Source organism: Ranitomeya variabilis, chromosome 1, assembly GCF_051348905.1.
Source record: "Ranitomeya variabilis isolate aRanVar5 chromosome 1, aRanVar5.hap1, whole genome shotgun sequence".
Classification (NCBI taxonomy): domain Eukaryota; kingdom Metazoa; phylum Chordata; class Amphibia; order Anura; family Dendrobatidae; genus Ranitomeya; species Ranitomeya variabilis.
Genome location: NC_135232.1, coordinates 1,169,296,201 through 1,169,318,702, shown reverse-complemented (window position 1 = coordinate 1,169,318,702; position 22,502 = coordinate 1,169,296,201). Strand labels below are relative to the sequence as shown.

The window sequence follows — 22,502 nt, the reverse complement described above, 5'->3', positions numbered from 1 at the left end:
TAGTGTATAATCTCCCAGCTGTCTCCTCTCATCACCCAGAATCCTCCAGTGTCTACTGTATAATCTCCCAGCAGTCTCCTCTCATCACCCAGAATCCTCCAGTGTATAATGTATAATCTCCCAGCAGTCTCCTCTCATCACCCAGAATCCTCCAGTGTCTACTGTATAATCTCCCAGCAGTCACCTCTCCGGTCAGCAGCTCAGTGATCTTGTCGGCGAGTTCTAGGATCTCCTTTTCAGGTATGGTGGAGTGCGGGGTTTCTGTGTTGCTGCTCTTGCTCCTCCTCCTTCCTCCGGACACATGGGGGGTCACACAGTCACGGGACGTCTTCTTCACCACCGTGTGCTCCTGTGTATGGTGAGAGACGCTGATCACTACATGGAGTCTCTTAATCCTTCATCTTTCTAGTCATTCTCTGCTGTATTACTAGAGATGTCACATGAATCTCTCACCTCTCCTTTTATCAGGTCGATTATCTTTAGGGCGAGGGTTACTATCCCTGCAGCCATGTGTCGTCTGTCCTTGTCCATCTCTGAGGACCAAAAACCACTGTCGCATAAAAGAGAGTTTAAAATGTCCTAGATGTAAAGAACCTTAGGGAGAACACGGAGAATAGAGCACAGTGTCACAATCATGGATTACATTGTCTCACTGGGAATTAGCATAGGATTAGAAATGGATGTGACATACAATATTTGAAGAAAAGTATATGCCCCCTCCAAGACTAGAGATGAGTGAATTTGCTCAGGTTCTCTCTTATTCGGAAAGCTATGAGCGAATTTGCTCAGGTTCCCTCTTATTCGGAAAGCTATAAAGGTTGCCGAATAAGCTGCAGAGGGAACTCTGCTTCCTAGATCGCGCCGAATGATGAGCTGTTCCGCGCCGCAGCTGCATGTGTCACGGCTGTGTGACAGTCACAACACATGCATGGAGAGCCCAACAAACAGGCTGTCACACAGCAACGCCACATGCAGCTGCGGAGCCAAACAAACAGGCAGTCACACAGCCTCGACACATGCAGCTGTGTTACGCTTTTGGGACCAGGAGAACAAGATAGGTGAACCCACTGAACCGAAACAGCGAACCTCCCCAGGACGAGTGGACCAGATAGACCACCCCCTATACAGGGAGCGTTAGGAGCAGGCCCAGGGGAGACTACTGCACGGCAGCCGGTACCAAGGCAGGGATGACGGGGAAAAAACAAAATAAGAAAGATGAACAGAAGTGGGTAACGGGAAACAGACTAAACAGGAGGAGAACGGGAGACAAACCGGTAGACAAGATGAGGACACTGGACCAAGGACGGAAGGACTAAACTGAGGAACAGGAGCACCGGGGTAGCGGAGACACAGGAGGACTGGAGCTGAAAAGAAGCAAGTAAAAGGCAAGGGTTAGGCACAGGGACGAGAAACTAGAAACGTAGGACAATACGGGAAGCGAACGCAGAGTACGCAGAGAAGCGAGAGAGCCAGAGACACTTGCAAAAGAACAAATGACAAACAGGCACAGGGGAAAGGAAGAGGCGACCTTAAATGCAGAGTGGCAGCGTACCTTCCGGGTCATGGTCCTCCAGGACCACAGAGAGCAGCGGCAGGAGCGGCAGTAGAAAAGAACAGTGTGCGCATGTGCAGAGAGGCCTAATGCGCGCGCGCCCGACAGGAAGCAGGAGGCGGGAGAGCGAGCAGAGGAGACGGTGCTGGAGGAAGAACAGGAGCGCGCCGGGACGCCGTGGAACGGTAAGTATGAGCGGACAGCAGGGGCCGCGGCGGTGATAACGGCGACCCGACAGTACCCCCCTCCTTACCCCCCCCCCCCCCTCCTAAGACCAGAAAGAAATCTAGCCAAAACTCGAGGAGCTTGGATGTTCTCCTGAGGTTCCCAAGATCTCTCCTCCGGACCAAAACCCTTCCAATCCACCAGAAAAAGGTCCTGCCCCTTACTTTTTTCATGGCTAGAATGTACTTGATCTCAAAAACATCATCAGCGGAGACCGGCCGAGAAAAATGAGTAGAAGAGGCATGAAACTGGTTGAGGACAAGTTGCTTCAGGAGGGAAACGTGGAAGGAATTAGGAATACGAAGCGAGGGAGGTAGCTTCAACTTGTAAGAGACATAATTAATACGGGTCAAGATCTCCAAAGGTCCAATATAACGGGGACCCAATTTACGAGAAGGAATCTTTAAGCGAACAAATTTAGAGGATAACCATACCCTATCACCAGGACGATATAAGGGAGGATCTAAGCGCCTCTTGTCAGCATGCCTTTTCATTCTGTCACGTGCAAACTCAAGAGCGGTTTTGGTCTCCTGCCAGATCCTGGAGAACTCCCCGGACAGAAGATCAGCCGCCGGTACCCCCGAGACAGGAGGAACCGGTAGGGGTACACCAGGATGTTGTCCGTAGACGATAAAGAAGGGCGACTTGGAAGAAGATTCACTGGGATGGTTGTTGTATGCGAATTCAGCCCACGGAAGAAGATCGGACCAGTCACTGTGATGAGAATTGGAAAAATGACGAAGATAAGTCACCAGAGTCTGATTAGTGCGTTCCACTTGACCGTTGGTCTGTGGGTGGTAGGCAGAAGAGAAGTCGAGCGAGATGTTCATAAATTTGCAGAAAGCTCTCCAGAACCGAGAGGTGAACTGAACTCCTCTATCCGAAACGATATGTTGAGGGAAGCCATGAAGACGAAAGATATGGCGAACAAAAATTTTTGCCAAATCAGGTGCAGAGGGTAAACCAGGAAGGGACATGAAATGAGCCATTTTGGAAAATCTGTCCACAACAACAAGAATGACAGTGCAGCCGGAAGAGCGAGGCAAATCGGTGATAAAATCCATTGCAATGTGTTGCCACGGAGCTGAAGGAACAGGCAGCGGATGAAGAAGTCCACAGGGCCGTCGCCTTGGTATGTTGTTCTTGGCACAAGATGGACAGGAGGCAACAAAATCTTGAACATCCTGGGAAAGAGTTGGCCACCAGTAGTAGCCGGACAGAAGCAGAAGAGTCTTCTTTAGACCAACATGACCAGCAAATTTGGAAGCATGGCCCCAACGTAAGACCCGCCTCCTATTGCGCTCAGAGACGAAGGTCTTGCCCGGAGGCAATGAAGACAGATTAACGGGAGCTACTACGATGACTTTGGAGGGATCCAGGATGTGCGAAGCCTCCTCCTTAGAATCGACAGACAAAAAGGATCTGGAGAGAGCATCAGCCTTAAGATTTTTATTGCCAGGATGAAAATGTAACTCAAAATTGAAACGAGCAAAGAAGAGGGACCATCTAGCTTGCCGAGGATTAAGTCTCTGTGCTGAACGAATATAAGCTAGGTTCTTGTGGTCCGTATAGACCCTGAACGGGTGAATAGCTCCTTCCAATAAGTACCTCCACTCTTGTAAGGCCAACTTGATGGCCAATAACTCCCTGTCACCAATCGAATAGTTTCGCTCAGAAGAGGAGAAAGTCTTGGAAAAGAAACCGCAGGTGACGAGTCGCCCAGACGAAGTTTTTTGAGAAAGTACTGCCCCAGCTCCCACTGCAGAAGCGTCCACTTCGAGAATAAAAGGTTTGTTAACCTGAGGGCGATGAAGCACGGGAGAAGGCTTGTTTTAGAGACAGGAAGGCATCTTCAGCTTCGGCGGACCAGAAGTGAGGATCGGATCCCTTGCGAATCAAAGAGATGATGGGTCTGATCAGAGAAGAAAAGTGAGGGATGAACTGTCGGTAATAATTCGCGAAACCGATGAATCGCTGGATAGCTTTGGTACCTAGAGGACGAGGCCAATTGAGCACGGCGGACACTTTCTCCGGGTCCATACATAAACCAGAGTCGGAGATAACGTATCCCAGGAAAGGAAGAGATGACTGCTCAAAAGCGCACTTCTCGATCTTGGCGAATAGGCGATTCTCCCTCAGACGCAGAAGAACAAGACGAACGTCCCTTCTGTGAGAAGATAGGTCAGGAGAGTAAACGAGAATGTCGTCCAAATATACCATAACACAAGAATACAAAAGATCTCGGAAAATGTCATTCACAAATTCTTGGAATACTGCGGGGGCATTGCATAAGCCCAAGGGCATGACCAGGTACTCATAGTGACCATCTCTGGTGTTGAAAGTGGTCTTCCACTATCTCCGGAACGAATTCGGATAAGGTTGTAGGCCCCGCGAAGATCCAATTTAGTAAAAATTCGTGCACCCCGTAGCCGATCAAAAAGTTCAGGAATGAGAGGAAGTGGATATTTGTTCTTGATAGTAATACAATTAAGACCTCGGTAGTCAATGCAGGGGCGGAGAGTTCCATCCTTTTTCTTGACAAAAAAGAATCCTGCGCCTGCAGGAGAGGAGGACTTCCGGATGAAACCCCTGGCCAAATTTTCCTGTACATACTCGGTCATAGCTTGAGACTCAAGAGGATTCAGCGGGTAAATGCGTCCTCTGGGTAGAGTTGAACCAGGAACGAGGTTGATCGGGCAGTCATATGGACGATGCGGGGGCAAGTTCTCCGCCACTTTTTTGTCGAAGACATCAGCAAAGGAATGGTAGGCCGAAGGCAAACCTGCCGGAGGAGAAATAGAGACAGACGAGCTTAAAGGAACAACAGGACGCAGACATCTAGTCTGACAGGAATGACCCCATCGGAGGACATCACCAGACCGCCAATCCAAAACAGGCTCGTGTATTCTTAACCATGGAAGACCTAGAAGAAACGAATGAGACAGTGATAGCAACACGTAAAAGGCAATCTTCTCCCGATGCAAAGCTCCGATTTGCAACTCCACTTCTTCGGTGACCAAGGTAACGGTCTTCTGCAAGGGCCAACCGTCAACAGAAGCTAACTGCCGAGGAGAGTCCAAGGATCTGACAGGAATTTGAAACCTACTGACCGCCTCGAGTTGAATAAAATTCCCAGCCGCTCCTGAGTCAACATAAGCTACCTCAGAAAAACGAGACGAACCCACATGCAACAGAACAGAGATAGTAAAAGGTAGAGAGGTATCACTATCACCTAGGTAGGCCTCCCTTACCTGTCCTAGGCGGAAGAGTTTCCCGGCTTCACCGGACAGGAACGTAGAAGATGGGAGGCGCTGCCACAGTAAAAGCAGAGACCCTGTGCAAGTCTCTCCTTACGACGCTGTTCCGCCGGCTTGATACGGTCCACTTGCATAGGTTCAGGTGCAGAGGCTGAAGAAGAAGAGGCCGGTAGAGAATGAGGAGGACTGCGAGAAGACGGAACTGGTCGGGGCAATCTTCTCTCCCTGGCAGATTCGCGGAGACGTTCCTGAAAACGCAAATCTATGCGGGTTGCCAGGGAAATAAGATCCTCCAGGGAAGTTGGAGTATCTCTACCCGCCAACTCGTCCTTAATTCGACCAGACAGACCGCGCCAAAAAGCCCCAACCAAAGCCTCGTTGTTCCAGCCCAGCTCGGAGGCCAAAGTACGAAAATGAATGGCGTACTGGCCGACAGAAAGGGAACCCTGGCGGAAATTAAAAAGAGACTCTGTGGTAGAAGCTAACCGCCCCGGCTCATCGAAAACCTTACGAAAGGTCTCCAGAAACGAAGAAAGTTGGGAGACGAGAGGATCATCTCGTTCCCAGAGGGGATTGACCCAGGCCAGATCCGCTCCCTCCAAGTGAGACACAATAAATGCCACCTTAGCGCGGTCAGTGGGGTATTTGTTGTGAATTCTGCTTTTGGGCTCCCTCCAGTGGTTGTAGGTGGTAATGCAGTTGTCCCTGAGTTGCAGTCCTGGTCAGGTGTATCTGCTGATTGCAGTTCTGACTGGGGTATTTAGGCGTGCAGGATTCATTAGTCCTTGCCAGTTGTCCATGGTTGTTGGGAGGTTTCGGTCCTGGTTTGGTTCCTTCTGCCAAATCAGCAAAGATAAGTGTCTGGTTTTGTTTCTGTGTGCTTAATAATTCTGTGCTATTCAGTGTTTTTTGTCCAGCTTAGATTGTGTCAGTATTTTCTCAGTCTTGTTGGATTCTCTGGAGTGGCAGATATACATTCCATGTCTTTAGTTAGATTGTGGAACTTTTTGTATTATCTGCTGTGGATATTTTTGGAAGGGTTTTAATACTGACCGCTTAGTATTCTGTCCTATCTTTCCCTATTTAGCTAGAGTGGCCTCTTTTGCTGAATCCTGTTTTCTGCCTGCGTGTGTCTTTCCTCTCCTACTCACAGTCAATATTCGTGGGGGGCTGCCTATCCTTTGGGGTTCTGCTCTGAGGCAAGGTAGTATTCCTATTTCCATCTATAGGGGTATTTAGTCCTCCGGCTGTGTCGAGATGTCTAGGGTTTGTTAGGCACACCCCACGGCTACTTCTAGTTGCGGTGTTAGTTCAGGTTTTGCGGTCAGTACAGTTTCCACCTACTCCAGAGAAAGTTCATGCGGCTCCAAAGTCACCGGATCATAACAGTACAACTGGCCCACTATGAGTTAAGTGCATCTCAGAAGAAGGGAAGAAAGGTGTTGAGTCATTTTTTTTCTGCAGTTTGCTTTGCCTTTTTTTCCCTCTTTCTCTGGGTGGCTAAGGAGTCTTGTGTTAGCATGGATGTTCAGGAATTAGCTTCTCGTGTAGACCAGCTTGCTGCTAGGGTACAGGGAATTTCTGATTATATTGTTCAGACTCCTGTTTTAGAGCCGAAGATTCCTACTCCTGATTTGTTTTTTGGTGACAGGTCCAAATTTTTGAGTTTTAAAAACAACTGTAAACTGTTTTTTGCTTTGAGACCTCGATCCTCTGGGGATTCTATTCAGCAGGTTAAAATCGTAGTTTCCCTGCTGCGTGGTGATCCACAGGATTGGGCATTTTCCCTGGAATCTGGGAATCCGGCTTTGCTTAATGTAGATTCCTTTTTTCAGGCTTTAGGACTATTATATGATGAACCTAATTCTGTGGATCAAGCGGAGAAGACCTTGTTGGCCCTGTCTCAGGGTCAAGAGGCGGCAGAATTGTATTGTCAGAAATTTAGAAAATGGTCTGTGTTGACTAAATGGAATGATGATGCTTTGGCTGCAATTTTCAGAAAGGGTCTTTCTGAATCCGTTAAAGATGTTATGGTGGGGTTTCCCACGCCCGTCGGTCTGAGTGATTCTATGTCTTTGGCCATTCAGATTGATCGGCGCTTGCGGGAGCGCAGAACTGTGCGCGCTGTGGTGTTGTCCTCAGAGCAGAGTCCTGAGCCAATGCAGTGTGATAGGATTCTGTCTAGGACAGAACGACAAGGACTCAGACGTCAGAATAGGTTGTGTTATTATTGTGGCGACGCTTCTCATGTCATTTCAGTCTGCCCTAAACGGACAAAGAGGATCGCTAGCTCATTTACCATCAGTACTGTACAACCTAAATTTCTGTTATCGGTGTCCCTGATCTGCTCATTGTCATCATTTTCTGTCTTGGCGTTTGTGGATTCAGGCGCCGCTTTGAACTTAATGGACCTTGAGTTTGCAAGGCGTTGTGGTTTCCCCTTGCAGCACCTTATTCCTTTAAGGGGCATTGATGCTACACCTTTGGCTAAAAATAAGCCCCAGTTTTGAACACAGGTGACCATGCGCATGGCGCCAGCCCATCAGGAAGATTGTCGATTTCTGGTATTGCATAATTTACATGATGCTATCGTGTTGGGTTTTCCGTGGTTGCAGGTACATAATCCTGTGTTGGATTGGAAGTCTATGTCTGTGACTAGTTGGGGTTGTCAGGGGGTTCATAATAATGTTCCTTGTTTAATGTCCATCTCCTCTTCTTCCTCTTCCGAAATTCCAGAGTTTTTGTCTGATTTTCAGGATGTATTCGATGAGCCCAAGTCCAGTTCTCTTCCACCGCACAGGGACTGTGATTGTGCTATTGATTTGATTCCAGGCTGTAAGTTTCCTAAGGGCCGACTCTTCAACCTGTCTGTGCCTGAACATACCGCTATGCGGAGTTATGTTAAGGAGTCTTTGGAGAAAGGGCATATTCGGCCATCTTCTTCACCAATGGGAGCGGGATTTTTTTTTGTTGCTAAGAAGGATGGCTCCTTGAGACCCTGTATTGATTATCGCCTCTTGAATAAGATCACGGTCAAGTTTCAATACCCTTTATCTTTGCTTTCCGATTTGTTTGCTAGGATTAAGGGGGCTAGTTGGTTTACGAAGATTGACCTTCGGGGGGCATATAATCTTGTTCGTATTAAGCAGGGTGATGAATGGAAAACTGCGTTCAATACGCCCGAAGGCCATTTTGAATACCTTGTGATGCCGTTCGGGCTCACTAATGCTCCATCTGTTTTTCAATCTTTCATGCATGATATCTTCCGGACTTATATTGATTAATTCTTGATTGTATATTTGGACGATATTTTGATTTTTTCTGATGATTGGGAGTCTCATGTGGAACAGGTCAGGATGGTATTTCAGATCCTTCGTGACAATGCTTTGTTTGTGAAGGGGTCTAAGTATCTCTTTGGGGTGCAGAAGGTTTGTTTTTTGGGTTTTATTTTTTCTCCTTCATCTATTGAGATGGATCCGGTTAAGGTTCAGGCCATTCATGATTGGATTCAACCCACGTCCGTAAAGAGCCTTCAGAAATTTTTGGGTTTTGCAAATTTTTATCGCCGTTTCATTGCTAACTTTTCCAGCGTGGTTAAACTCTTGACCGATTTGACGAAAAAAGGCGCTGATGTGGCGAATTGGTCCTCTGCGGCTGTTTCTGCCTTTCAGGAGCTTAAACGTCGATTTACTTCTGATTCGGTGTTGCGCCAACCGGATGTTTCCCTTCCGTTTCAGGTTGAGATTGACGCTTCTGAGATTGGCGCAGGGGACGTTTTGTCCCAGAGGGATCATGTTGGTTCCTTGACGAAACCGTGTGCATTCTTTTCCCGTAAATTTTCGCCTGCTGAACGCAATTATGATGTCGGCAATCGGGAGTTGTTGGCTATGAAGTGGGCATTTGAGGAGTGGCGACATTGGCTTGAGGGAGCTAAGCACTGTATTGTGGTCTTGACCGATCATAAGAATTTGATTTACCTCGAGTCTGCCAAGCGGCTGAATCCTAGACAGGCTCGATGGTCCTTGTTTTTTTCCCGTTTTGATTTTGTGGTCTCGTATCTTCCGGGTTCCAAGAATATTAAGGCTGATGCCCTTTCTAGGAGTTTTTTGCCTGATTCTCCTGAGGTTCTTGAACCGGTCGGCATTCTGAAAGAAGGGGTGGTTCTTTCTGCTATTTCCCCTGATTTACGACGAGTTCTTCAGGAATTTCAGGCTGACAGACCTGATCGTTGTCCAGTGGGGAAACTGTTTGTTCCTGACAGATGGACTAGTAGAGTGATTTCTGAGGTTCACTGTTCTGTGTTGGCTGGTCATCCTGGTATTTTTGGTACCAGAGACTTGGTTGGTAGGTCCTTTTGGTGGCCTTCTTTATCACGTGATGTGCGTTCTTTTGTGCAGTCCTGTGGGACTTGTGCGCGGGCCAAGCCTTGTTGTTCCCGTGCTAGTGGGTTGCTTTTGCCATTACCAGTCCCTGAGAGGCCCTGGACGCATATTTCTATGGATTTTATTTCTGATCTTCCGGTTTCCCAGAGGATGTCGGTTATCTGGGTTGTTTGTGACCGGTTTTCTAAGATGGTTCATTTGGTGCCTTTGCCTAAATTGCCTTCCTCCTCAGATTTAGTTTCGTTGTTTTTTCAGCATGTGGTTCGTTTGCATGGTATTCCGGAGAATATTGTGTCTGACAGAGGTTCCCAGTTTGTTTCTAGGTTTTGGCGGGCCTTTTGTGCTAGGCTGGGCATTGATTTATCTTTTTCCTCTGCATTTCATCCTCAGACAAATGGCCAAACCGAGCGAACTAATCAGACCTTGGAGACTTATTTGAGATGCTTTGTGTCTGCTGATCAGGATGATTGGGTGGCCTTTTTGCCATTGGCAGAGTTTGCCCTTAATAATCGGGCTAGTTCGGCTACTTTGGTTTCGCCTTTTTTTGTAATTTTGGTTTTCATCCTCGTTTTTCTTGTTGGCAGGTTGAGCCTTGTGACTGTCCTGGTGTGGATTCGGTGGTTGACAGGTTGCAGCAGATTTGGGCTCATGTGGTGGACAATTTGGTGTTGTCTCAGGAGGAGGCTCAACGTTTTGCTAACCGTCGTCGGTGTGTTGGTTCCCGGCTTCAGGTTGGGGATCTGGTCTGGTTGTCTTCCCGTCATGTTCCTATGAAGGTTTCTTCTCTTAAGTTTAAGCCTCGGTTTATTGGTCCTTATAGGATTTCTGGGATTATTAATCCGGTGTCTTTTCGATTGGCGCTTCCGGCCTCTTTTGCTATCCATAATGTCTTCCATAGATCTTTATTGCGGAAATATGTGGTACCCGTTGTTCCCTCTGTTGATCCTCCGGCCCCTGTGTTGGTTGATGGGGAGTTGGAGTATGTGGTTGAGAAGATTTTGGATTCTCGTTTTTCGAGGCGGAGGCTTCAGTATCTTGTCAAATGGAAGGGTTATGGCCAGGAGGATAATTCTTGGGTTTTTGCCTCTGATGTCCATGCTGCTGATTTGGTTCATGCTTTTCATCTGGCTCGTCCTGATCGGCCTGGGGGCTCTGGTGAGGGTTCGGTGACCCCTCCTCAAGGGGGGGGGGTACTGTTGTGAATTCTGCTTTTGGGCTCCCTCCGGTGGTTGTAGGTGGTAATGCAGTTGTCCCTGAGTTGCAGTCCTGGTCAGGTGTATCTGCTGATTGCAGTTCTGACTGGGGTATTTAGGCGTGCAGGATTCATTAGTCCTTGCCAGTTGTCCATGGTTGTTGGGAGGTTTTGGTCCTGGTTTGGTTCCTTCTGCCTTCTGCCAAATCAGCAAAGATAAGTGTCTGGTTTTGTTTCTGTGGCACACATGCTGTGTGCTTAATAATTCTGTGCTATTCAGTGTTTTTTGTCCAGCTTAGATTGTGTCAGTATTTTCTCAGTCTTGTTGAATTCTCTGGAGTGGCAGATATACATTCCATGTCTTTAGTTAGATTGTGGAACTTTTTGTATTATCTGCTGTGGATATTTTTGGAAGGGTTTTAATACTGACCGCTTAGTATTCTGTCCTATCTTTCCCTATTTACACTGTGTTCCAAATTATTATGCACAAAGCGTTTAGGAGTGATAAGGTTAGAATTTTTTTGTTTGTCATTTAAACTCATTGATGGTGATGTGTGTCAGGGCTCTTTAACCCCTCTGTGACCTTTGACGTACTATCCCGTCGAGGTGACCTGGGCCTATCTGACCCTTGACGGGATAGTACGTCATAGCCGATCGGCCGCGCTCACGGGGGGAGCGCGGCCGATCGCGGCCGGGTGTCAGCTGACTATCGCAGCTGACATCCGGCACTATGTGCCAGGAGCGGTCACGGACCGCCCCCGGCACATTAACCCCCGGCACACCGCGATCAAACATGATCGCGATGTGCCGGCGATGCAGGGAAGCATCGCGCAGGGAGAGGGCTCCCTGCGGGCTTCCCTGAGCCCCCCGCAGCAACGCGATGTGATCGCGTTGCTGCGAGGGTCTTACCTCCCTCCCTGCTTGCTCCAGACCCGGATCCAAGATGGCCGCGGATCCGGGTCCTGCAGGGAGGGAGGTGGCTTCACAGAAGCCTGCTCAGAGCAGGCACTGTGAAGCAGCCTGCACTTCAATCAGATCGGTGATCTGTCAGAGTGCTATGCAAACTGGCAGATCACCGATCTGTATTGTCCCCCCCTGGGGCAAAGTAAAAAAGTAAAAAAAAAATTTTCCAAATGTGTAAAAAAAAATAAAAAAAAATATTCCAAAATAATGAAAAAAAATATATATATTATTCCCATAAATACATTTCTTTACCTAAATAAAAAAAAAAAAAACAATAAAAGTACACATATTTAGTATCGCCGCGTCCGTAACGACCCGACCTATAAAACTGGCCCACTAGTTAACCCCTTCAGTAAACACCGTAAGAAAAAAAAAAAAAAACGAGGCAAAAAACAACGCTTTATTATCATACCGCCGAACAAAAAGTGGAATAACACGCGATCAAAAAGACAGATATAAATAACCATGGTACCGCTGAAAGCGTCATCTTGTCCCGCAAATAACGAGCCACCATACAGCATCATCAGCAGAAAAATAAAAAAGTTATAGTCCTGAGAATAAAGCGATGCAAAAATAATTATTTTTTCCATAAAATAGTTTTTATCGTATAAAAGCGCCAAAACATAAAAAAAATAATATAAATGAGATATCGCTGTAATCGTACTTACCCGAAGAATAAAACTGCTTTATCAATTTTACCAAACGCGGAACGGTATAAACGCCTCCCCCAAAAGAAATTCATGAATAGCTGGTTTTTGGTCATTCTGCCTCACAAAAATCGGAATAAAAAGCGATCAAAAAATGTGACGTGCCCAAAAATGTTACCAATAAAAACGTCAACTCGTCCCGCAAAAAACAAGACCTCACATGACTCTGTGGACCAAAATATGGAAAATTTATAGCTCTCAAAATGTGGTAACGCAAAAAATATTTTTTGCAATAAAAAGCGTCTTTCAGTGTGTGACGGCTGCCAATCATAAAAATCCGCTAAAAAACCCGCTATAAAAGTAAATCAAACCCCCCTTCATCACCCCCTTAGTTAGGGAAAAATAAAAAAAAAGTATTTATTTCCATTTTCCCATTAGGGCTAGGGTTAGGGCTAGGGTTGGGGCTAGGGTTAAGGCTACAGTTAGGGTTGGGGCTAAAGTTAGGGTTAGGGTTGGGGCTAAAGTTACGGTTAGGGTTTAGATTACATTTACGGTTGGGAATAGGGTTGGGATTAGGGTTAGGGGTGTGTCAGGGTTAGAGGTGTGGTTAGGATTACTGTTGGGATTAGGGTTAAGGGTGTGTTTGGATTAGGGTTTCAGTTATAATTGGGGGGTTTCCACTGTTTCGGCACATCAGGGGCTCTCCAAACGCGACATGGCGTCCGATCTCAATTCCAGCCAATTCTGCGTTGAAAAAGTAAAACAGTGCTCCTTCCCTTCCGAGCTCTCCCGTGTGCCCAAACAGGGGTTTACCCCAACATATGGGGTATCAGCGTACTCAGGACAAATAGGACAACAACCTTTGGGGTCCAATTTCTCCTGTTACCCCTAGGAAAATACAAAACTGGGGGCTAAAAATTAATTTTTGTGGGAAAAAAAAGGATTTTTTATTTTCACGGCTCTGCGTTATAAACTGTAGTGAAACACTTGGGGGTTCAAAGTTCTTACAACACATCTAGATAAGTTCCTTGGGGGGTCTAGTTTCCAAAATGGGGTCACTTGTGCGGGGCTTCTACTGTTTAGGTACATTAGGGGCTCTGCAAACGCAATGTGACGCCTGCAGACCATTCCATCTAAGTCTGCATTCCAAATGGCGCTCCTTCCCTTCCGAGCCCTCCCATGCATCCAAACGGTGGTTCCCCCCACATATGGGGTATCAGCGCACTCAGGACAAATTGGACAACAACTTTTGGGGTCCAATTTCTCCTGTTACCCTCGGGAAAATACAAAACTGGGGGCTGAAAAATAATTTTTGTGGGAAAAAATTTTTGTTTTATTTTTACGGCTCTGCATTATAAACTTCTGTGAAGCCCTTGGTGGGTCAAAGCGCTCACCACACATCTAGATAAGTTCCTTAGGGGGTCTACTTTCCAACATGGTGTCACTTGTGGGGGGTTTCTACTGTTTAGGTACATTAGGGGCTCTGCAAAAGCAATGTGACGCCTGCAGACCATTCCATCTAAGTCTGCATTCCAAATGGCGCTCCTTCCTTTCCGAGCCCTCCCATGCGCCCAAACAGTGGTTCTCCCCACGTATGGTATATCATCGCACTCAGGACAACTTGGACAACAGATTTTGGGGTCCAATTTCTCCTGCTACCCTCGGGAAAATACAAAACTGGGGGCTAAAAAAATAATTTTTGTGGGAAAAAATTTTTGTTTTATTTTTACGGCTCTGCATTATTAACTTCTGTGAAGCCCTTGGTGGGTCAAAGCGCTCAAAACACATCTAGATAAGTTCCTTAGGGGGTCTACTTTCCAAAATGGTGTCACTTGTGGGGGGTTTCAATGTTTAGGCACATCAGTGGCTCTCCAAACGCAACATGGCGTCCCATCTCAATTCCTGTCAATTTTGCATTGAAAAGTCAAACGGTGCTACTTCCCTTCCGAGCTCTCCCATGCGCCCAAACAGTGGTTTATCGCCACATATGGGGTATCAGCGTACTCAGGACAAATTGTACAACAACTGTTGGGGTCCAATTTCTTCTCTTACCCTTGGGAAAATAAAAAATTGGGGGCGAAAAATAATTTTTGTGAAAAAATATGATTTTTTATTTTTACGGTTCTGCATTATAAACTTCTGTGAAGTACTTGGTGGGTCAAAGTGCTCACCACACCTCTAGATAAGTTCCTTAGGGGGTCTACTTTCCAAAATGGTGTCACTTGTGGGGGGTTTCAATGTTTAGGCACATCAGGGGCTCCCCAAACGCAACATGGCGTCCCATCTCAATTCCAGTCAATTTTGCATTGAAAAGTCAAATGGCGCTCCTTCGCTTCCGAGCTCTGTCATGCGCCCAAACAGTGGTTTACCCCCACATATGGGGTATCGGCGTACTCAGGACAAATTGTACAACAACTTTTGGGGTCCATTTTCTCCGGTTACCCTTGGTAAAATAAAACAAATTGGAGCTGAAGTAAATTTTTTGTGAAAAAAAGTTAAATGTTCATTTCTATTTAAACATTCCAAAAATTCCTGTGAAGCACCAGAAGGGTTAATAAACTTCTTGAATATGGTTTTGAGCACCTTGAGGGGTGCAGTTTTTAGAATGGTGTCACACATGGGTATTTTCTATCATATAGACCCCTCAAAATGACTTCAAATGAGATGTGGTCCCTAAAAAAAAAATGGTGTTGTAAAAATGAGAAATTGCTGGTCAACTTTTAACCCTTATAACTCCCTAACAAAAAAAAATTTTGGTTCCAAAATTGTGCTGATGTAAAGTAGACATGTGGGAAATGTTACTTATTAAGTATTTTGCATGACATATCTCTGTGATTTAAGGGCATAAAAATTCAAAGTTGGAAAATTGCAAAATTTTCAAAATTTTCGCCAAATTTCCATTTTTTCTGCAAATAAACGCAGGTAATATCAAAGAAATTTTACCACTATCATGAAGTACAATATGTCACGAGAAAACAGTGTCAGAATCGCCAAGATCCGTTGAAGCGTTCCAGAGTTATAACCTCATAAAGGGACAGTGGTCAGAATGCGCGCGCGCCCGACAGGAAGCAGGAGCCGGGAGAGCGAGCAGAGGAGACGGTGCTGGAGGAAGAACAGGAGCGCGCCGGGACGCCGTGGAACGGTAAGTATGAGCGGACAGCAGGGGCCGCGGCGGTGATAACGGCGACCTGACAAGCTGCGGAGCCAAACAGGCTGTCATACAGCCACGCCACATGCAGCTGCAGAGCCAAACAAACAGGCAGTCACACAGCCACGACATATGCAGCTGCGGAGCCAAACAGGCTGGCACACAGCCACAACATATGCATGGAGAGCCCAACAAACAGGCTGTCCCACAGCCACAACACATGCTGCTGCGGAGCCAAACAGCTCATCAGCTGGCGCGATCCAGGAAGCAGTGTTGCCTCTGCAGCTTAATCGGCAAGCGCTATAGCTTGCCGAATAAGAGGGAACCCGAGCAAATTCGCTCATCTTTATCCAGGACCTTTTCTGTCCTCCCATCCCACATCCATAGACATTTATATGGAGCTCCCACTCTTCTGGGAAGGTTTTTTACTAAATTTTGGAGATGTCTGTGAGAATTTTTGCTCTTTCAGCAAGAAGACAACTTGTGAGGTGAGACTCTGATGTTTGATGGAAGAGCCACGCTCACAATCTCCATTGTAGCTCATTGATAAGAAGTCCTATATAAGGCAAATATCTGAATAATAAAAATGAGAGTGACGCAAGCTACTAATAGAGGTACATGTTGTAGGCGTCCTCAGGGAGGAGCAATAGAAAGAAACACAAACTATGGATAGGAATGATCTCCATGAGACATGTAACTATTCAGGTCACAAGCAGGTCACAGGCAGAAACACCCCCTGCAAGGAAACAGATATAATCTAATAACATAATCGTGGGAAGAGACAGGTACAAGGCCCAATGGGGTCTGACACCAGCCTAGAGTAAGCCTGATAAAAAGGAGAGAGCCAGAATGGGGAAAGGGTAAGGAAGGGGCAGAGGCGTGGGAGAAGCCAACGTGTATGCGGCTTCGTCAGGGCAAGTGCACCCGGTTTAGTGTCATATTGGTGCACCCCACTCCCTAAGATTGATGTGGACCTAGATAATGGGCAGCAACATACAGTAGAATGGTGTTTAACATGGAGAAATGCAAAATTCTACATCTTGGCAAGAAAAACAAAAATTACATCTATAGAATGGGAGGAATAGAACTATTCAACAGCACGTGTGAAAAACACTTGGGTATACTAATAGATCACAGACTACACCTGAGTCAACAGTGTGATGCAGCAGCTAAAAGGCAAAAGATTCTAGGATATATTATGAGCTTTCTTCAAATATCTGAAGGAATCTCACGATGTACAGTAAAGGGATCATCATTATTCTCATTTCCACATGAGAATGAATGGAATGAAACTGAAAAGGAGAAGATACAGATTAGATATTACAAAAAACTTTTGACAGTGAGGGTGATCAGTGAGTGGAACTGGCAGCCCGAGAGGTGGTGAGTTTTCCTTCTATATAAGTCTTCAAACAAAGGCTGGACAGACATCTATCTGAGATAGTTTAGTGAATCCTGCGTTGAGCAGGAGGTTGGACACGACAGCGCTGGAGTTCCCTTCCATATCTGACAATCTAGGATTCTATGAAATCAGGCAAACGTGCAAGACTCCTTGTGTATACCCCAATGCTCTCCTTTACGAGGAATTTCCATGACAGGGGGCTCTGTAGACAAGATGTGAACACAGGGATGTTTGGGGCATTAAGGAGACCTCATGAATGAGACATCATTGTGAGCTCTTACTGAGCTTTGACATCACTGTGAGCTCCTTCTGGACTGTGACTTCACTGGGAGCTCCAACTGGACTGTGACTTCACTGGGAGCTCTTACTGAACTGTGAAGCCACTGGGAGCTCCTACTGGACTGTGAAATCACTGGGAGCTCCTACTGGAAAGAGATGACACTGGAAGCTCTTACTGGAAAGAGATGACACTGGGAGCTTACTGGACTGTGAAATCACAGGAAGCTCCTATTGAACTGTGACTTCACTGTGAGGTCCTACTTGGCTATGACGTCACTGTGAGCTCCCACTGGCCTGTGATGTCACTGAGAGCTCCTACCGGACAGTGACATCACTGTGAGCTCCCACTGGGCTGTGACGTCACTGTGATCTCCTATTGGGCTGTGAAGTCACTGTGAGCTCCTACTGTGAGCTCCTACTAGACCGTGACATCACTGTGAGCTCCTACTGTGAGCTCCTACTGGACTGTAACATCACTGTGAGCTCTGTCATGAATCCCCAATGGCTAGGGATAGCACAGGACAAGCAAAGTACAAATAAATAACGGACGAGCTCTAGGGTGATGGAACCTGGGCTGACCGCTGCCCTACGCCTGACAAACGCAACTAGAGATAGCCAGGGAGCGTGCCTACGTTGGTTCTAGACGCCACGCACCAGCCTAAGAGCTAACTAGTACTGCAGAGAAAATAAAGACCTCACTTGCCTCCAGAGGAATGAACCCCAAAAGATATAGTTGCCCCCTCACATGTATTGACGGTGAAATGAGAGGAAGGCACACACATAGAGATGATATATATAGATTTAGCAAATTGAGGCCCGCTGTAAACTAGAAAGCAGAACGATACAAAAGGGGACTGAGCGGTCAGCAAAAAAACCCTAATCAAAAAACCATCCTGAGATTACAAGAACCCATGTGCCAACTCATGGCACATGGGGAGAACCTCAGTCCACTAGAGCTACCAGCTAGCATAGAGACATAATAAGCAAGCTGGACAAAAAGCCAAACAACTGAAAATCAGCACTTAGCTTATCCTGAAAGATCTGGGAGCAGGTAGGCAGGAACCAAACAGAGCACATCTGAATACATTGATAGCCGGCAAGGGAATGACAGAAAGGCCAGGTAAAATAGGAAACACCCAGCCTCTGATGGACAGGTGGAAACCAAAGGCCGCAACCCACCAAAGTCACCCAGTACCAGCAGTAACCACCAGAGGGAGCCCACAAACAGAATCCACAACAGAGCTCCTACTAGACTGTAACATCACTGTGAGCTCCTACTAGACTGCGACATCACTGTCAGCTCCTACTAGACTCGGACGTCACTGGGAGCTCCTACAGGACTGTGACATCACTGGGCGCTCCTACAGGACTGTGACATCACTGGGAGCTCCTACAGGACTGTGACGTCACGATGAGCTCATACTGGACTGTGACGTCACGATGAGCTCATACTGGACTGTGACGTCATGATGAGCTCATACTGGACTGTGACGTCATGATGAGCTCATACTGGACTGTGACATCACGATGAGCTCATACTGGACTGTGACATCACGATGAGCTCATACTGGACTGTGACATCACGATGAGCTCATACTGGACTGTGACATCACGATGAGCTCATACTGGACTGTGACATCACAGAGCGCTTCCTGGACTGTGACGTCATTGGGTGCTCTGATTGAACTGTGACTTCACTGTGAGCTCCTACTGGACTGTAAAGTCACTGTGAGCTCCTACTGGGCTGTGACGTCAGTGTGAGATCCTACTGGGCTGTGATGTCACTGTGAGCTCCTAGTGGGCTGCGATATCACTGTGAGCTGATACTGGACTGTGACGTCACTTTGAGCTCCTACTGGACTGACATCATTGTGAGCTCCTAATGGGCTTTGACATCACTGTGAGCTCCTACTGGACCATGACGTCACTGTCAGCTCCTACTGGGGTGCAACATCACTGTGAGCTCCTACTGGGCTGTGACGTCACTGTGAGCTCCTACTAAACTGTGACGTCACTGTGAGCTCCTACGGTGAGCTCCTACTGGACAGTGACATCACGGTGAGCTCCTACTGGACTGTAAAGTCACTGTGAGCTCCTACTGGGCTGTGACGTCAGTGTGAGATCCTACTGGACTGTGATGTCACTGTGAGCTCCTAGTGGGCTGCGATATCACTGTGAGCTGATACTGGACTGTGACGTCATTTTGAGCTCCTACTGGACTGACATCATTGTGAGCTCCTAATGGGCTTTGACATCACTGTGAGCTCCTACTGGACCATGACGTCACTGTCAGCTCCTACTGGGGTGCAACATCACTGTGAGCTCCTACTGGGCTGTGACGTCACTGTGAGCTCCTACTAAACTGTGACGTCACTGTGAGCTCCTACGGTGAGCTCCTACTGGACAGTGACATCACGGTGAGCTCCTACTGGACTGTAAAGTCACTGTGAGCTCCTACTGGGCTGTGACGTCAGTGTGAGATCCTACTGGACTGTGATGTCACTGTGAGCTCCTAGTGGGCTGCGATATCACTGTGAGCTGATACTGGACTGTGACGTCATTTTGAGCTCCTACTGGACTGACATCATTGTGAGCTCCTAATGGGCTTTGACATCACTGAGCTCCTACTGGACCGTGACGTCACTGTCAGCTCCTACTGGGGTGCAACATCACTGTGAGCTCCTACTGGGCTGTGACGTCACTGTGAGCTCCTACGGTGAGCTCCTACTGGACAGTGACATCACGGTGAGCTCCTACTGGGCTGTGACATCACTGTGAGCTCCTACAGGGCTGTGACGTCACTGTGAGCTCCTACTGTGAGCTCCTACTGGCCTGTGACATCACTGTGAGCTCCTACAGGGCTGTGACGTCACTGTGAGCTCCTACTGTGAGCTCCTACTGGCCTGTGACATCACTGTGAGCTACTACTGGACTGTGACTATATAAATAGGAGAAAAACTGGAGTAACCAATAAGAAAGTACAAAATTTATTTCAAAAAATCAAAGAAAAACACATATAATAAAATTGTCAATCAGGACAAGGACACGGAAGTACATACAGTAGTGAGGTGCATATGGGAGTTCAGAGGTAGTACATCTATCTGATTTACATTTGAATGCTTGTCCATATGCTAGGTAAGTAGAGCCAAAAATAAGGCACAATAGATAAAGCCCAAGTATTGTATAACAATGCGGGGATCCACAGAAGCAGCGGGAGCTCTATAACAAGGTTTAAAGCCAAAAGTAAGGCAGGGTAAATCAAGATAAATCAAGCCCAGCTGGAGATCCGCAGAGTAAAGGGACTGTATCATAAATAAAGGGCAAAACTTACCAAGCCCAGTGCACAACACTACTCACATGGTAATGAGCCCCAAATGATGGCGGGTGACCCCAAAATTTGTTTTTTTGAAATAAATTTTGTACTTTCTTACTTATTTATTGGTTACTCCAGTTTTTCTCCTATTTATATAGTTACATTACGGAGTCAATAAAATATTGTGAATGTGGGTTGATACTATTTAGTATTCCCACTATTGGCATATTAAATATACAATGGGGTTTTTTTCTTCTGTGTCTACTGGACTGTGACGTCACTGTGAGCGCCTACTGGGCTGTGAAGTCATTGTGAGCTCCAACTGAGCTGAGAAGTCACTGAGATTTTACTGGACTGTGACGTCACTGTGAGCTATTACTGGTCTTTGATATTACTGTGAGCTCCTATTGGACTGTGAACTCACAGGGAGCTCCTACCGGACTGTGACCTCACTGGGAGCTCCTACTGGAAAGAGACGTCACTGTGAGATCCTACTGAACTGTGACATCACTGGGAGCTCCTACTGGAAAGAGACGTCACTGTGAGATCCTACTGAACTGTGACATTACTGTGAGCTCCTACTGGGCTATGACATCACTGTGAGCTCCTACTGGGCTGGGACGTCACTGTGAAATCCTACTGGGCTGTGACGTCACTGTGAGCTCCTACTGGGCTGGGACGTCACTGTGAAATCCTACTGGGCTATGACATCACTGTGAGCTCCTACTGGGCTGGGACGTCACTGTGAAATCCTACTGGACTGTGACGTCACTGTGAGCGCCTACTGGGCTGTGAAGTCATTGTGAGCTCCAACTGAGCTGAGAAGTCACTGAGATTTTACTGGACTGTGATGTCACTGTTAGCTATTACTGGTCTTTGATATTACTGTGAGCTCCTATTGGACTGTGACCTCACAGGGAGCTCCTACCGGACTGTGACCTCACAGGGAGCTCCTACCGGACTGTGACCTCAATGGGAGCTCCTACTGGAAAGAGACGTCACTGTGAGATCCTACTGAACTGTGACATCACTGGGAGCTCTGTCATGATTCCCCAATGGCATGGGAACATCAGAAGCACAAAATAACAGACTAGCTCTCGGGTGATGGAAACTCAAGCTGATCGTGACCTAAATCTACCACACAACTAACAGTAGCCAGGAAGCATTCCTACGGCTGCCTAAATGCCACGCGCCAGCCGGAGAACTAACTACACCTGGAAGAGGAAGGAACAGACCTGGCTTACCTCTAGTGAAATTCCCCAAAGATGATAGTAGCCCCCACATATATTAACGGTGAGTTCAGAGGAAAAGACATACACAGTATGAAGGTAGATTTAGCAAAGCGAGGTCCACTTACTAGATAGAGGAAGGATACAAAAGAGGACTTCACGGTCAGCTGAAAAACCCTTTCAAAAACCCATCCTGAGATTACTTTAAGACTCCTGTGTCAACTCATGACACAGGAGTGGCAATTTCAGTCCACAAGAGCTTCCAGTAACAGGGAATGACAAAACTGTAAACTGGACAAAAAATACAAAACAAAAAGGACAAGAGTCCACTTAGCTGATCAGCAGACTAGTAGCAGGAACATGCAACTGAATGACTCAGGTTACAATGATGACCGGCAAGGAAGTGACTGGAGAGCAAGGCTAAATAGGGAACTCCCAAAACAGATGGAAACAGGTGAGCTGAGGGAGAAAAGCACACACAAGCCTCCAGTACCACCAGCCACCACCAGGGGAGCCCAAAAAGCGGATCACAACAGTACCCCCCCCTTAAGGAGGGGGCACCGAACCCTCACAAGAACCGCCAGGGCGACCTGGATGAGCCCTATGAAAGGCACGAACCAAATCCGAGGCATGAACATCAGAGGCAGTTACCCAAGAATTATCTTCCTGACCATAGCCCTTCCACTTAACCAGATACTGGAGTCTCCGCCTGGAAATACGGGAGTCCAAGATCTTCTCTATAACGTACTCCAATTCACCCTCAACCAGCACAGGAGCAGGAGGCTCAGCAGAAGGAACCATCGGCACCTCGTATCTCCGCAACAACGACCGATGGAACACATTATGGATAGCGAAAGATGCCGGGAGGTCCAAACGAAAGGAAACAGGGTTAATAATCTCCAAAATCCTATAGGGA

General features: G+C 47.0%; 1 protein-coding gene across 4 annotated transcripts in view; it reads right to left on the bottom strand.

Annotated features, from left to right (window-relative positions):
• The window catches only part of LOC143793490 (uncharacterized), a 106,611-nt gene that overhangs the window by 75,910 nt on the left and 8,199 nt on the right, over positions 1-22,502 (bottom strand). Inside the window, exons 2-4 of one of the 4 annotated variants that reach the window (XM_077280503.1) lie at positions 1,273-1,364; positions 454-594; positions 185-349 (exon numbers count right to left, since the gene is read on the bottom strand). In XM_077280503.1, coding sequence (XP_077136618.1) covers positions 185-349; positions 454-531 — 243 coding nt within the window. In that variant the 5' untranslated portion in view covers positions 532-594; positions 1,273-1,364. The remainder of the gene's footprint in view (positions 1-184; positions 350-453; positions 595-1,272; positions 1,365-22,502) is intronic. The other 3 variants (XM_077280505.1, XM_077280502.1, XM_077280504.1) reach the window with 3 other exon arrangements.